General features: G+C 35.0%; 1 protein-coding gene across 1 annotated transcript in view; it reads right to left on the reverse strand.

Moving 5' to 3' along the window:
• The window catches only part of melt (ventricular zone expressed PH domain-containing protein melted), a 127,855-nt gene that overhangs the window by 31,385 nt on the left and 79,455 nt on the right, over positions 1–17,015 (reverse strand). The window contains exon 9 of the mRNA XM_089232622.1: positions 14,857–15,052. Within this exon, the coding sequence (XP_089088748.1) occupies positions 14,857–15,052 (196 nt within the window). The remainder of the gene's footprint in view (positions 1–14,856; positions 15,053–17,015) is intronic.

Genomic DNA, 17,015 nt, shown 5'->3' on the forward strand with positions numbered 1-17,015 from the left:
TATATATATATATCAATAGTAAGACATCAGTAATAGGCACTCTGAATTCCGTCCAAATAAAATTCAAGAAATCACATAAACATAAAACATTTCTAAACATAAAAGACATAGAAAAATAACAATTGAAATTACTTTCTGCAATAGCACAATATTCAAGATAAGAAAAACAATTTCACATATAGAACGACCATAATGTATTACTTCAGTTTTTTTCAACTTTTTAAATTGAAGTTCATTGATATGAAAAAATTGGCTATTAATCAGGTAAAAAAGCAATAATGAATAAGAAAAAAATTCTCTAGAAAAGTTCACTTAACCCAACCTTAGAGTGGCACACACAATTTTGCCACCAAAGTGGTGACACTTTGACCTTCACGAAAGAGTGGGTCATCCACAGAAAAAAATAATCATAGCTCGATAAAAAAGAGAAAAATCAACGTTATTTTTTTTAATTAATAAAAAAAAAAGTTCATTCAAATACAGCACCCCCACAGGCACTGAAATCTAGGTACTCTGGCCACTTCAGCCCAGTCATTCATCAATATTCATTGCAACCCCTCCCTAAATACGTTTCTGCAGGTCATATATACAAACATCTAGTGACCCTGGGCTGCTGCGCAATATTTCTTCTGCATCAGAGCTCCTGCAGCATGTATGAAGAAATGTTATCTTTAAGCTGCACAGCAAGTCCATTGAGAATGCAACCTACACATGCAAAACTACTACATGCACTACTGATACATATTTACTTTCTTTCAAACAAGCACAACTCAGCTCTATTGCCATGGGAAATTTACTACCTAATGAGTTGCACCAGAAGTAGAAGTGTGTGTACCTAACAGTCTGAATGCGTATTAAGCGTTGTGTCTGATTACTGCTTTGGATAGACAAAACAGATCTGCGCAAAAAAAATTAGAGAAAACATTGCTTCATCAATCAAGTAATAACTTTCCGTGCTTCAGTGACAAAATGCTCTCTTTAAGACACTATTGCCCGCAGAAGCTACTAATATCGTGCACTACAAAATACACTATTGGCAGCTAAACACTATAAAAATTTTATAACTCATTACTGAACATAAAATTTGCTCTTACTCATCTAATTTCTCTGATGATTGGTCGCTGTAGACATGATGGATTCAGACTCGCCCTAACCAGACATGAGAGACTGGTGCAAAAACAATCATAGGCCCCATAACAAAACAAATTTCACAAATTCCTCACATTTTTTCCCCCATGTCCTTCAATATTAAATATTTCGCAACAATCCATACTGCACTGCCTGGTTCATCATTTGCTTTATTCTCGTGCTCTTTTGTTGGCTTAGATCATGAGTTTGTCACCATATTCTTCTCAATTGGACCCAAATGTTACACTGCCGTTTTCTTAATGACAGATGACATTGTAACATGACTAGTTATGCTGACTCTTTCCAGTCTTTTTTCAAATTCTCCTGTTGTCACATACGTATATAAATTTGTCATAATGGTAACAATAAAGATTAACGTGCATAAAAAAATACTGAAAGAAACTCAGACCAGATTTTTTTTTCCAAAAATATAATCAGAAGAAAAATTTCTGTAGTAATTACAGCATCTTCCTTAGATCTTGTAGGGTATGGTTATTCATAGAAACTGTAGATGTCGAGACTACTTGCAGATGAACTCAATATCCTCAAAGCTATAGCCATCGATCATGATTACTGCAGCTCCCTGATTGACAACCTATACAGCAAATTAATCAGCAATATTTCCACAACCAAACCTAAACCCTAACAAAAACTTGATCATTTTTCCTTTCTTCCCAAAAAACCAGCAGATATATTGCAAAAATCCTCCAAAAATATAATTTCCTGTATCTTTATCTCCATCAATAAAATTAGCTTCTCTGAACTAAAAGATCCTATTGACTAACTCAACAACTGGGGCATCTACAGCATTTCATGCCAATGTGAATTATCATTACTAGGTCAAACTACACGGGCCTTTAAATACTGTTTAAAACAAGCATAGAAGATACATAACAAACCAAGACTTTAACTGCTCACCCATCGCCCAACACTGCTGGTCCTTTGACCATAAATTCAACTTTTTATCAGCCAAAATTTTTTTTTTTTTAAATTCAAAAATGTCCCTCATCTTTTGATTTGGACTTTTACGAATCATTCCACATCCATAAAAACGGAAACCAGCTTGTCACTGACCTAACTAGCTCACCACCCTTCTCAAAAATCTGGCAACAGTTTTCCCAATAATTTTTCTCCATCATCACTACTACCACGTTCTGGTATATGATTGACTCAGATTTTTTTCTTCCTCCTTATGTCGCTGGTCATTTCATTTTGACACTTGAACCTGAACAGCGAGCAATTCCTGCTATATTGAGTTTTTGCCATCCTTTCATTTTTTCGTAGCTACTGAAGAAGGAACTTAATATAGTTCTGAAATGTGCCCAGCTGTTGTTTTCTTCATATTTAGGGTTTATTTACATTGTATCTCTCATGTGCATTATCTCACCCAAAAGCTAATTTATTTCTGGACTCAACTTATTTTTTTACTGTTCCTTATTGCTTTCTTCAATGCCCTTCTTTTTTGGCAAATGATGACAGGTCACCTCTTCCATTTTTATACTTCCTGAACGCCATTTTCTTTTCAAGATAAAGGTTATGCACTATCAGTGAACCAGAGGGGGTGTGATGAACAAATGCACTTTTTACAAACAAAGGGCAGACATGCCAACTTTTTGAATCTAGAAATCCGGAGATTCTCCCCTCCGGCACTCAGACTCGATCAAAAAAAATTTATAAAAAACTTTTAGAAAAAAATATTTTTTGAATCAATTAAGAAAAAAGTGCCATTCTTCCACCCCCCCCCCCCAGGCGGGTTCTGCATTGCCCCCAAGCAGAATATAATTCCACGTCAATCTTTCCATGCAGAATAGAGAAATCTCACATCTACATACTGTTCATAACACAAAAGCGTTTCATTTCGTGGATGCTATCAGTGATTGATAATCTTGGGTATATGAACTCTTAAAAGCTTTATATAGCTTAAAGTTTTATATTTTATTTCTAAAGACATTTTTAATTTGAGGAAAAAATTTAAAAACTTCAGAATACAAAGCTGCTGATGAGAAAAACTGTGTTTACCGCAAGACTGTTAATAGAATACAATAACGATTATACAGGGATTTCGGCAACCAAGGTCATGCCCCTGATAAATGATTGCCGATAAACGCTACGTAAGCAAAGTCAAGTCTTTGCCAGTTGCTTAAATGCGATCACCAAAACTTTTTTTATGGATGCTCGATGGAAATGAACACGGCTGTCCTCTATGGGTGTTTTCCCTAACGACAACGGCAGTTATTGACGTCACGACAACGTGAAAGCTCGCGTAAAATCTAATTTTCTGCCAAAATCCGGAGAAATGTTAATAAATCCGGAGAGCAGGAGGAAGGATGAAAAATCCGGAGAGCAGGAGGAAGAATGAAAAATCCAAAATATACATTAAAATTCCTATTTTCATCAAAATACATTGAGCGGAATGGGAGGTGTCTTAATTATAGTATGGATTTTTACATGTAATCAAAAAGTTATTTTTTTTCCTTTCAGAAATACTGAATCTCTTCCCAATAGCAACTTCTCAATATTTGGCATATTTTCACAGTCTTATTAGTGGCTGTTGTTGGGAGGTTTCATTGTATAACCACCTTGTTTATTGTATCTATAGCCAGTAACATGCTGTCAAATCCCCTCCAGTCTGTTCCAGTACCCTCTTTCCCAAGGGTTGGTTCATTCTTGAATGCCACTCTATTTGAATGAACCAAATTTATATGCATAGTATTCATTTGTAACTTTCTTTTTTAAATAATAAGAATTATATAATGAGAGTTATTTAATTGTTAAATTTTTTCTCGATGGATTGTAATGTGCTACCAATGCCAGCTGGATAAAAACAAAGCAGCAGACTCTTGATCTTTATTATGGACTTTTCTCTAAAAAAATAAATCTGAGAAAAATTTTCAAATTATTGAGAGTATATCCTGTGTAGCTCGTTGAGTATGGCTTATCTTTAGAAACTACACTTTGTAGCAGTGTACAATGCAACATATAATTTGGTTCACTATCATTAAATTTCATCTAAAGACTATATTTTTGTTCACTTTGCTGCACTAAGATAATTTTATGATTAGAACAACATCTTATTATACACAAAACAATGAATTCCACTTACCATGGAAATAGCTAACCATTCTAACATCACACTGCTTAGCTCCAAGTAGCAAGTAAAGAAAAAATATTTAGTAGTTAAGTTATCCATCCTCATTTGAATTTGATAGCCCATGCTAAAAACTAATTTTATTTTTATATAAATTTATGAGTACAAGATGCATAAAAACTTTAAAATTAGCAGGAGGGAACAAATTGTGACACAGGAGTAGACTTTATACCAGAATTATCAGAAAGGAGAACTTTTTTCACAACAAACAATTACAATTTAGAAGTGACTCGCAGGAAGAACTAAGATATATTTATCTCAGAGTATGAAAATATGTTACTGATTATTCATTTAGATAGACTAAATGAGTTTCATCAACAAAGGCAGCATTCACTGAAAAACTTACTCTATACATAGAAAATGTATAAAAATACATCAAGAAGAATCCTTACAGTTTCTTTATTTTAACTTTATTTGTATACATACTTCTGTGAGATAAATGCATGACAAATGTTTCAATAGTCATTTTTAATCTTTTTCAGGCTGAATAAATATTTTAATTGATTTTCGTAATTTTTTTTGTCATTTCTTTTTCTGATCTTATCTTTGTGATCTTCCCTTACTATCTTAATTTAGAGACATCAACCATAAAATTCATGAAAAAAAATTACCTGAATGTTTTCTGGACTTACCCATGTCCATAGAAACATTAAAATTAAAACAAAAAAATAAATTTTATTCTTCCTCAAAAACAAGAGATTTAAAAAATGTAAATTTATGGCATAAGTGCTGAAATGAATGAAATTTTTGTTTTGTAAATTAAGTTTTGAATCTAACACTTACCAGAAAAAAAATCAAGTGCCTTTCATGTGAGAAAAATATTTTTTTCTAATAAATAAAACTGGTGTTTCCAATTGGGAACATTGACCATTAAAAGGCCAATCAGAATTTTTTTGCTATGAAAAAAATATTTCTCATTTTGATAATATTTTTATTGTATATAAACCACACTCTTGCATTGAAGTTTCTATTTTATAGCATTTTAAAGTTTTGTTACATGTATTAATATAAAATAGAAGTATAGTAATTGATCAACTTCAGGAATTATTTTGATACATACAGTAAAACCTTGCTACAACAATACTTGATATAATGATAAATCCCTCTACGATATTTTTCTAAGTTTTGTTTGGAAATACGAATATTCTAATGCGCGCGTACGCACGCACGCACGCACGCACGCACGCACGCACGCACACACACACACACACACAAACTGCTGCCTCGCAATATATATATATATATATATATATAAAATAATTCCTCTATAATAATATTTTTTCTTGGAATACAAAGTACCATTATATTGAGATTTCACTGTAAATAAAATATTACACTTAATCAAATTTTACACCATAAAGACAAGAGTAATTTTAGATAATTTTGAACAGGTGCAATAAAATACTTTGCAGAGATTTTTCCATGCTTTTCAGATATAAAAGATAAGTAAAAATCATTAATTGGACTTGGCAATCACAAAGTTGGCCAAACAAAAATTCAGATAATTTATAGCAGTGGTTCTCAACCAGTGTTCCGCGGGCTCCGTGTGAACACCCCAGGGACTCCACGGCAGCTCAAGGAAAATACAAAAACCAGTAAATTCGGAAAAAATATACTGAAAAATTGAATTTTTCTGGATGTTATGCCGAAACTGATATTTGGAAAGAAAAGCGATTCCCGGAGGAGACATCTGTTTTGGCATAACATACAGAAAATTCAATTTCTCAATATATTTCAGGCCGAAAATACCATCTCTTCGGAAAAAATAATTATAAATATTTTTGAATAATAAATCAATAACTTTGATGAATAAATTAAAAAAAGGCCAACAGGGCTCCATAATAGTAATTATATACCAGAAAGGGCTCAGCGAGTCAAAAGAGGTTGAGAATCGCTGATTTATAGCATTAGTGTTCTTTAGAGAGCCATTTTGCTGGGTGAATCACCTGGCAGTTTTAGGTAACCCCCAACTGGGACCAAGAATTCATCATAAATTTGACAAATTGGAGGTTTCTTGCAAAAAAGGAGATAGCTCCATTTTCAGGTGATATGAATTATAATGAAAAATCCTTTCATTTGGTGTGTGAATCACATCAATTAGTTTGAGTTACTCAATAATTAATCTAATTTTTCAGTTGCTCAGGTGAAGCAACAGCCCCAACTGAAGTGGAATATCTGGTCAGTGTCATGTGGTTTTATATATATCCTCTGAAAAAGGCTCCCATAGAGTCGAAAAACATTAGGAATTTGTTTCTTCTTCTTGTCATTTGCCTTTATCATTGGTTTCTTCTTTATTGTGTAAGCTCCCAACTGGATGTTTCTTCCTAACATTAAGAAAAACTTCTGGGGGAAAACTGCATTATGAAACTAAGTTTTTTTAAATAATTATAATTTATAAAGCTAGAATATTCTGAATAAGCTTGTTTTCCTTATCTTTGTTCATTTCTGTTGCAACAGTCATTTTATGCTCATGAGAGCTAATCTGAAAAGGACCTACAGATAACTGGCATACAGCATTCAAATGGGATCGATAGATTATTTGAAATGTCATTCCTTTTTTTTTTGTCTTTCACTAGAGAAGGTGGTATACTAGCCACTCAGCGTGAAGACTTCCTGCACAGGTTGTACCGTGTGGTTGTCTTTGTGTTAATTCTCGTGCACAACTAGAAGTATCTCTCTATCAGGAAGAACTCTGACAAAGACTGAACCTGTTTCAAATTCAGAAAAACCTTGAACCTCATTCTGTGGTTTACTCGTCTTCGCCGTCGTTGGGAACGGACGTGCTTTTATCGTGCTCAGCTCACCGACCAATAGAAGAAGTTTTATATGAAACCGTTGCCGGGGGATTACCGAAGGATTATCCGTCACGTCAGTGCGCCATTTTGTGTCTCTGTGTTTTTCTTCGCTCTCGTGAGTTTTGCTCAGCGTGTTGTTTGTTTTTGGGTCATATTCTGCGGTGCTCTCTTTTTTTTTCTAGCACACGTTGGATTGCGAGATAAATGGTTTTTTTTACTATATTGCTCTCAATTTTTTTAATTTTCGTTGTGTATTTTCGATTGACTTAAATTTTTTTTTTCACGTTCACATTTCATTTTCATTGAATTTTTGCCAGGTTTGTGTTTTCTTGCTTCTCTGATATAAATTTGTAAGTTTTTTTGGACATTAGGGTTAGCAAACAGTGTATACTTTTTCCCAGGTTCTCTCAATAACTTTGTTTTTCCTTCCACTTGGGCCTATAGTTGTAGTGTTAGTGTGATTTGAGATAGTTAGCTAATTCTAATAAGGAAAAATTGTACTTTGTAGCTTAATACTTTTTTTAGAGTGTGTTCTGTTCTTTATATACATATTTATTTTATTCTTCGTGATTTTGTGTTGAGCATTCTATTTTACGTAATTTTTTCGTACAATCTCTTACATATATTTCGCATAGTAATGTATTTTACATTATTTTAATTTCCTGTTAACGTTTTTCATTTTCATATTTTTAATTATTATTTTTATCTAGCTTTAGCAATAGTGTTAGTATGCCTCGACCTCGACTAGTGTTGTGTAGAGCTTGCGACGGGAGGTTTCCCTGGTCTAGGGGTGTAGTAGCTGATAGTTTCAATTGTAAAGGGTGATTGGATAGGAAAAGGCTGGAACTCGAGGTCGAAGCTTTACGGGAAAAAGTTAGGGTGCTAGAGGGCCCGGTTATAACGGAGCCTCTGGTCGTCAAGCCACCTGTTGATGAAGAAGCAATCTCCACGAACAACGACATTTTAGAGGGCGAATGGGTGGTCGTGGATGAGGTAGAGGGGGATAGTGATAGGGGTTTAATCATCGGCGATTCTATGGTTAGGGAACTTGGGAACCGAGTGTGTAGGGATTTTCGGGGTTTTGAGCGCTGTTGTCTTCCTGGGGGGAAGATTGGCAACGTTCGAGACGTTTTTCATCGCCGAAAGTTGCCCTTGCGGGTGATTCTGTGGGTGGGAACAAATCAGGTAACAGCGAATATTAGTGAGTCTCTGTCAGAGTACCGGGATTTACTATTATCTGCTAGGGAGGGGGCTTCAGATGTGGCAGTGATTCCAGTGCTGCCAAGGGGGGTAGTAGGGGGTATAGGAATAGGATCCACCAATTCAATATAGGCCTGAAGGAAATTTGCTCCTCACTTGGGGTCACGTTCTTTGAGCTTCCCGCATTTACCGACACGTGGCTTAGTTCGGATGGGATCCATCTAAATAAGAGGGAGGTCTGGGAGGTTTACGATAGTCTTAGGTCAGGTTTTTTACTCCCAGACCACGTAGTCGGGAATGCGGGTTAATTAATGATAATCACAACAGTACTGACGGGGAATTACCCACCTCTGACTTGGATGGCTTCTCGATTGACACTTAATCACCGGGCAAATTAAAATGTGTGTAAATAAATGCCAGGAGCTTGGGTAATAAGAAAGATTTTTGAGAAACTATGATAGTTGTGGAGAGCTTGGATCTTGTAGCCATTACAGAATCTTAGGCAAACGATGGGGATGAATCTTTCTTACACATCTCAGGATACAATACTTTTTTGAGAAATAGATCTGATAGGAAAGGGGGTGGAGTGTTGATATACGTGAAATCCTGTTTGAAGGCTAGAGAGTGTAACGTGCAAAGAAGTGATATTGAAACCATATGGGTTGAACTTGAGAACAAAAGACGTCATAAACTTATTGTTGGGGTTACAATCCACCGAATAGGGATCAAAACTACTTCGCCAAATTGCATGATGAAATTTCCTGCATGTGTAAGCGAAAGAGGGTTCTCATACTAGGAGATTTCAATTACCCAGGTATCGATTGGGAGAACCTTTCATCTGGAAATCAGTATGAAAGAGACTTTTTTAAGTTCGTGCTCGAAAATTGTTTGTATCAGCATGTATCAGAAGCCACTAGGGGTATTGCTATTTTGGATTTAGTTCTTACTAGTTCTGAGGATCTAGTTGAACATGTTTCGGTGGGGGAAGAGTTTTCTTCCAGTGATCATCGTATCGTCAGATTTCACTGTAACTTTTCCTCGGATAAGGTTGATAACAAAAGACTGGTTCCTTGTTTTCGGAGAACTAACTTTCATGTTTTGAGAAGAAGGTTAGCGGAAGTTTTCAAAGACCGGTTGGATTCAGTAGGGGTGGTAAATCAATGGGAAGAATTTAGTACGAAGCGGTCCTCTGTTTTGCACGACATCATACCCTTTGTTCAAAAAAAGCGTGTTTGTACATCACACCCTCTAAGTTCACGGATAGCGTGCAGAACCTTTATCTTGAAAAGAAAAAAGCATTCAGAGAGTATAAAAGTGGACGAGGTGACATATCATTGTTTACTGATAAAAGAAGACTGTTGAAGAAAAGGATAACGGTTAGTAAAAAGGAAGTTGAATCTAGGTTGGCAGATAACATTGGCTCTGACCCAAAATCATTTTTTCGATACGTCAATAATGGATGTAAGGGGACAGTTGGCCCCCTCTCGATAGGAGGCTCTAGGGTAGAGAGCAATGTACGCATGTGTAGTGCTTTCAATGACTTTTTCGCGTCGGTTTTTAATAGAGAAAATGATATTCGATATACAGGTGTTGCATGGGGTAATAAAACCCTCAACGATATTCAAGTAGAAGACATGGAGGTCCTGAATCTTCTAAGAAATGTATGTGCAAGCAAAGTACCAGGACCAGATGATACCTCTCACAGGGTCCTCAGGGAATGTGCTAATGAATTCTTGGGGCCAGTCGCACAGATATACAGGAGTAGTGTTGCTGAGGGTATCGTCCCAAGAGATTGGAAACTTGTTAACGTAGTTCTGATATTTAAGAAGGGTAGTAGAGAAGCGGTGTCAAATTATCGTCCAGTGAGTTTGATGAGCTCCCTCACCGAAATTTTGGAAATTATCATCAAAAGGCAGTTTGTGAAGTGGATAGACGAGAATAATGTATTGTCGGATAATCAGCATGGGTTCAGGAAGGGGAAGTCATGTGTAACTAACCTCCTTTACTTCTATGATCATGTGACTAAGGCTTTGGGTAAGAGCGTTGTTTACCTTGATTTCCAGAAGGCATTCGATCGGGTCCAACATGGCAAACTCTTGAAGCGTTTACACGAGATTGGAATTGGGGGCAACTTGCTGAGTTGGATAGAATCGTGGTTAAGAGATAGGTCGCAACGAGTTATGGTGAACGGGGAATTCTCTGGTTGGACAGATGTCACAAGTGGAGTTCCTCATGGAAGTGTCCTTGGCCCCATACTTTTTTCACTTTTTATCGATAAACTTGATCAGGGTATCGATGGGATTACTAGCAAATTCGCAGATGATGTGAAGCTAATGGGGGTAATCGGGAATGAAAGCGATAGGGAGTTGCTCCAGACCAACTTAAACAGGATTGCAGCATGGGCAAATGAATGGAGCATGACGTTTAGCGTTGATAAGTGCATGGTCGCTCATTTTGGTTCGAACAACCCACGGTTCTCTTACAAGTTGAATGGTGTCAGTATCCTGGATAGAACTAGGGTCACCGATTAGAGAATTCTCATTGACGAGCGACTTAGGTTTTCTGAACATTGTTCAGCGGTGGTCAAAAAAGCGAATAGAATGCTTGGTCTCATTTTCAAAAAGGTCTCTTCGCGTTCTCCTAAAGTCATTCTTCCGCTTTTTCGAGGATTAGTTCGTCCTGGACTGGAGTATGCTGTAAGGTTTTGGAGACCATACCTACAGAGGGACATAGACTTGGTTGAAGGGGTGCAGAGAAGAGCTACGCGTGTCCTTATTGGCACATGGGGCTTGAGTTATGAAGAGAGACTTCCTTTTTTGAATATGTTTACATTGGATGAACGCAGGTGTCGAGGAGATATGATCGAAGTGTTCAAAATTTTCAATGGGATGGATAGGATGGACCATGAACTTTTAGTACACCGCCAATCGACTGCTTTTACAAGGGGACACCAGTATCGATTGGTGAGGGACAATGCAAGGTTATGGTGACACAGGGAAGTTTTCTCTAATAGGGTTGTTAATAAATGGAATAGCTTACTCCCGGAGGTAGTAAATTGTAACACAATTGACACATTTAAAAAGAAGTATGATAAACATGTTGGGGTAAATCGAGAAACTATCCATACTTAGAATAAGACAACCATAAGTATTCTTTATGGGCGTTGTATAATATTTTATCATGTGTATATATTGTTTATAATTTGTGTTAATTGCATTTTTAATTGGGTTGCTGTATTTTTTAAATATATGACATCCATATTTTTATGGGCATCTTTTTATCAGCCACCTCGTTGGGCATTTTGTCTGTTGTGGCGTTGTATTTGTATAAGTGAATGGCTTATCAACATCGACTGGACACTCCAGGAACATTATTACATATTTTTCTTTCAAAATCATGTGAATATGACCACTTAACATTAAAAGAGAACTGGAATTAAAAACATGAAAGCACATATTCTGAAAAAACTTTTAAGACAGAAATTAGTGCCTCTATAACATCCTATATAACAATACAAACTCAGTTATAACAAAGATTAGTTAACATAGGTTATAGCATAAAGATTCCACAAAATTTTGTTGGTATAACAGAGATGCTGCTACAGCCAACATTTCTTAAGTATGAAAAATATAATCAGATGCAATCAAATACAGTGATACCTTGGCTTAAGAATTTTTTTGCCTCTGCTAATGAAAATTTTTGTTGATATGTAAGCGCTAGCATACAACAGCTGAAATTTCAGCACCAATAATCAGCAGAATTACAGTCATTTGAACCTGATTAACTCATGTCCAGTTCAGAATCTTTTTTCAGATGTCCCTCCACTTCTTTTTCTGAAAGTTTTTGAACCATTTCATGTAAAATAAAAGATTTAGCTGATAGAAAATGCATTAAAAAACAGCCTATATTTTCAGAGCAGGCGTTCTTTCAATGCAAGACTCATAACACCAAACTGAACAGTTTAGACATTGCAGGAGCTTATCTTTTCCATCTGCATGCACAAGATACAGAAATGAGCTGACCAAATCACAAACGGATGGGGACACCTACAAGCTCGCTATGTTGTGTCAATACCAGTTTAGTACACTTAAGCTGGTGTTGATTGTGTACATGGTGCAAGATAAAAAGATCTTTAGTATCTCAAATTCTTGTAAATTCTCATTTATCATTATTGAAGCTGTCCATTTTAGCCTTCAGTCAGTTTTGTCTTCTTTAATAATGCTCAATTGTGTCTTAACCCGTCCAATATTTTTTGTTTTTTTTCTTGCTCCTTCTTTCAATGAAATATATTTTTCTTTTCCTATGAAAGGATCCATCAAAAGTGGAAACCTTGGTTTTTGAGAAAACAGGGAAAAAGATATTAATTCTGTTAGATTATTTTTTTAATGTTCTTGCAAGTACAGGATTACTTGCACAAACAGATTTTAGAGATTCAATAACAAACAATAGACAATGTGGTATATGGAGATTAGGAAGAAGTCTATGAGTGAATATTCATCATTACTAGAGCCCGGATTATATGCAATTGTATATTTTAGCATCTTTTGTCATTAAAGCATATAAATGCATGAAAGTGAATAATTTTTATATAAGTGCATATTTTAAAAGTAATTAGTAATAGTAATTTAAAGTTCATATTGTAAAAAGTGTGGTTGACTCTTTCAATAACAATTTGTCTGCCATAATAGCAGTGAAACAAATTTTTGCCAGCAAAACGCTGAGAAGAGATTTGCATCTTATTGAAAAACATCTGTTTTGGTTACTGAACAGTATAACCAAATTAGAAACTCTGGGTCTTTCACTAAATAAAGCCATAAAAGTTGTAAAGAAATCTGAAAAACACATTTTAGACATTGCAGATTCTACGGGAGAGACCATGAAAGAAAAATTGAAGATTGTGTTGGAGAAAAATTGTGGTTTTCAGATATTCCAGAAAATCAAGTTATTTGAATTGTGAAGATTTCCAATTACCATCTAAATTCAAGAATCAAAAGTCAAATTTTACAAATATTTCCCGTAAGCTCCCGCATAATGCTGAATTGTCATAGGTGTAAACTTGTATCCAGGCCACGAGCCTGAACCTACTGAATACTTGCTACCTTCTCAATAATATATATCTATTAATGGTGGCAAGTATTCAGTAGGTTAGGGCTCATGGACTTTTTTTTTCTCAAACCGAGCACAACTCAGGTCTATCGCCATAGGCAATTTACTACCTAGTGAGTTGTGCCGGAAGTGTAAGTGTGTGTGTACCTAACAGTCTGAGTGTGTATCTAGTGTTGCGTATGATTTTTCAGTGCTGCCATCTATATCTCAGAAGTGAAGTGAGTGATGTGTAGTGACTGAATATTTGTACTGTTTGTAGGACTGTTGCTCTCTGTGGCGAGATTTTTTAACGGGGAGCCTGGGTACAAGTTTACACCTATAATAATTCAGCATTATACAGGGTGATTTCATAATTTGGGTTTTCATCATTGGGTTTGAACCCCCCCCCCCCCAATATTTTCAATAACTTCACACCCCTTTGCACATGTTGTACTTGATATTATTTCTAATTTGATAACGCACTAGTCAATCTCAAACTCTCTCATTTTACAAAATTATTCCAATATACATGCAAAGACAAGCAGAGAAAAAAAATTTAAAGAAAGATTTTGGGCAAAAAAAAAATCTCTCAAAAAATTCCTCAAGTTACTTTATCAACTTATATTGGCTCACACATTTGACAAGCGAAAAAATGGGGTTTTGTGTCTCTTCTATAGAGCTTCCGATGTAATGTTATGTCAGAAACATTGAACTGCTTAAAAACTTATCTTTAAATTTTGGGCAGAACCTGAAGAAATAAATGATTTTCCATAAAAACCTATAGGAAATCACATCACATTTAAAAATGATTTTGTCTATGACTCCAAAACAAACTATCTTTGTTAGTCAAACTATCACTGTCCATACAAAAAGTTTTTATTTCATTATGATTAGGATGACCATATTTTAAAAAGAAAAATACAGGAAATTGAGATTATATAGGCCTAAACACAAGATATTGTCAATTCTTGCAAAAAACATTTTACCACTTGTCTGTAAAATTACTAATTATTGCCTATAAATAACCCCGGGCAGGAAATAAAAATTATTTTGTGAGTGTGCAAATAATAAAATGTATTTCACGGAAAAAAGTTGAATGTGATGAACATGAGAAATGAATAATTTTAATCATTATTTTCTTTGAAAAATGTGATTCATAAACTTATACAAATTATCTCTATCCCTAATTTCAGTAAAGATTGTGAATTGAAATAAACTTCAATACACATGACTAATGGGAAATAAATGAGGAAAAATGAAAGAATGAATCACTCACAGCCCCTTTTGACTGATTTAGTGGCCCAGCAGTCAAGAAACACAGCTCTATGGGAATCAGTTGACATGGCCAATTTTCAACATTACAACCGAGTTTGACTGTATTTTTATTCTGTATTATTTCATTTGTATTATGCTTGTTTTGCAGGATGTTATTTTATTAAGGTTCAACTATAATTTGAATTATGATGCATCAATACAAGTGAGTAAAAAGATTCATAATACCTTATGCCCTTTTGAGGTGAAGAAAGAGATGTCATCACAGTTACGCCACCACTGGAAACACGAGACACTGGCATATTTAAAGAGTTTTTGTAGTTTATAGCAGTCATACTGCGATTCATTATTGATGAGGAACCTAATCGCATCATACTGGAATGGAGACCAACAGGAGAACCTAGCCTCGTTGCACTTTGATGATCTGTAAATTTAAGAAAACATTCAAATTCCAGAGGTCACCTCAAAACACAGGCAATTAGTTATTGGTGCAATGAAATAGAGAAGATATTTTCATATTTTTGGAAGTTTATGAGCAATATCTTATTTATAGACCTCACATTATCTAATGTGTTTCTTCAAAAACAAATCTGAATGTGACTTTTATCAAAAACTTGAAAATTATGCACATGAATCATGCATTGTGTTCTGGTAAACTGAGTACTATCTGAAACTATTTAAGACATATAGGACTTTCAGGTAGATTTAAAGGGATCTTGAAGGAAAACTTTTCAGTGGAAAAGTTCAAAAATTCAAAATTTATATCTCTAAACATGATTATTGTAAGTAACAGCAACCTAGAAATCAAGACTGAACAAACAACTTAAGAATGAACTTCAACAAACAATGAAAATATCTGAATTAATAAAGTAAGAAATTAGTGACACCAAAAATGAGTCATTGGTAATCTTGGCTACCTGTGTCATATATAAAGTGCGAGACATAATTATACGACACCACAAATATTCACGAAAAAAACACCACAAAGAATATTTTCACAATAATGAAACTCAAGTGCATTATTCAGTCACGTTATGTACGATTGTGAGTGAAATTACAAGGACATCCAAAAAATGTTTTGTGAATTCCAGTAAGAAATTAGGACAGAAATATAAGACATTTCCACCATTTTACACTGCATTACTTTATGCAAATAATTTTTTTTACATGTCACTGGATAACAAACCAATAAAAATATTCCTTTTTTACAATTACCCCACATCAGTATAAAATATGCTGCGGAATACAGAGCTGCAAGAAAGTGAAATTTGTGAAAGTTGGCTATTGCATGGCACCAGCGTTTCAAAAATGTGTATAACAAATAAAATTGGATGTTCTCAATGTGCCGTCACAAATGTTTTAAAACTGTGGACTATGTAGCTTTGTAAAAAAAACGACTTGGGTACAATCCATATCTGTCTGCCCGATCAAAGCACAATGTTTGTGCTCTAGCACTAAGGAGTAAAATGGCATCCAGAAATAGTAAATCTGCCTTACAACATCAGTGCTCACAGCGAACAATTTAAATTCTACAAGTAACATCAAATTCATGAAAATGAAGGAAAAAAAACCATTAACTTTGAAACAAACAGGATCGTTTGACTCTCACGAAATGTACTATGCCTTGGACTCATCAGTGGTATTCTGTTATGTTCTCTGATGAAAATAAGTTCAATCTTGATGGTCTGAATAGTTTCCATTCATATTGGTATGATTTGAGGCCTAAACGCAGCAGTAAAAAATTAGCCGTCAAATGGGTGGTGGTTTAGTGATGGTTTGGGGAGCATTTTCTACTTGTATCATATGTGTGTGTGTATATATACATATTTTTAGGACAGAAGAGGATCTTATTTCGCATTTGGAATTCCAAAGAGAAGTGACAATTGAACCTTCTAGAACGAAGGAGGGGTTAATTATTTATTCAGGTCCACGTTGTCAACTGAAAAAAGATGTCAGGTGACTGATGGCCATCATATTGTCTGTGACGAAAGGACAGTGTGTGGTTTGCCAAAAAAACATTACATATAAATGCTACCAATGTGACAAATGGGTCCATCAAATATATGTTTTCCTTCTTTTATCACGAACATTAGAAAAAAATTTGAATTTTCAGCACTCATTTTTATGTTAAAACAACCAGTATGTGTTGCGAATTTGAATTTGTGGTAGAAAATAGAAAATTTCGTGTAATAACTGTACTCCAGAAGTAAATAATCGTTAGAATATAGGCGATACCAGTTTCGCTCTCCCCAAATGCCAATGTTCCATTTATGGAACATCGTGAAAAACAAAGAAAAAAATTTTTTTCTTCAAATTTCAAAGTTGATCTATGTATAGGCGTGCAAAAGGACCTCAAATTCCAAATTTCAAAACAATAAGTGACTTTG

The sequence above is a fragment of the Pholcus phalangioides genome, unplaced genomic scaffold (assembly GCF_987345545.1).
Source record: "Pholcus phalangioides strain wild (caught in Gottingen) unplaced genomic scaffold, Ppha-v1.0 ptg000007l_1, whole genome shotgun sequence".
Classification (NCBI taxonomy): Eukaryota; Metazoa; Arthropoda; class Arachnida; order Araneae; family Pholcidae; genus Pholcus; species Pholcus phalangioides.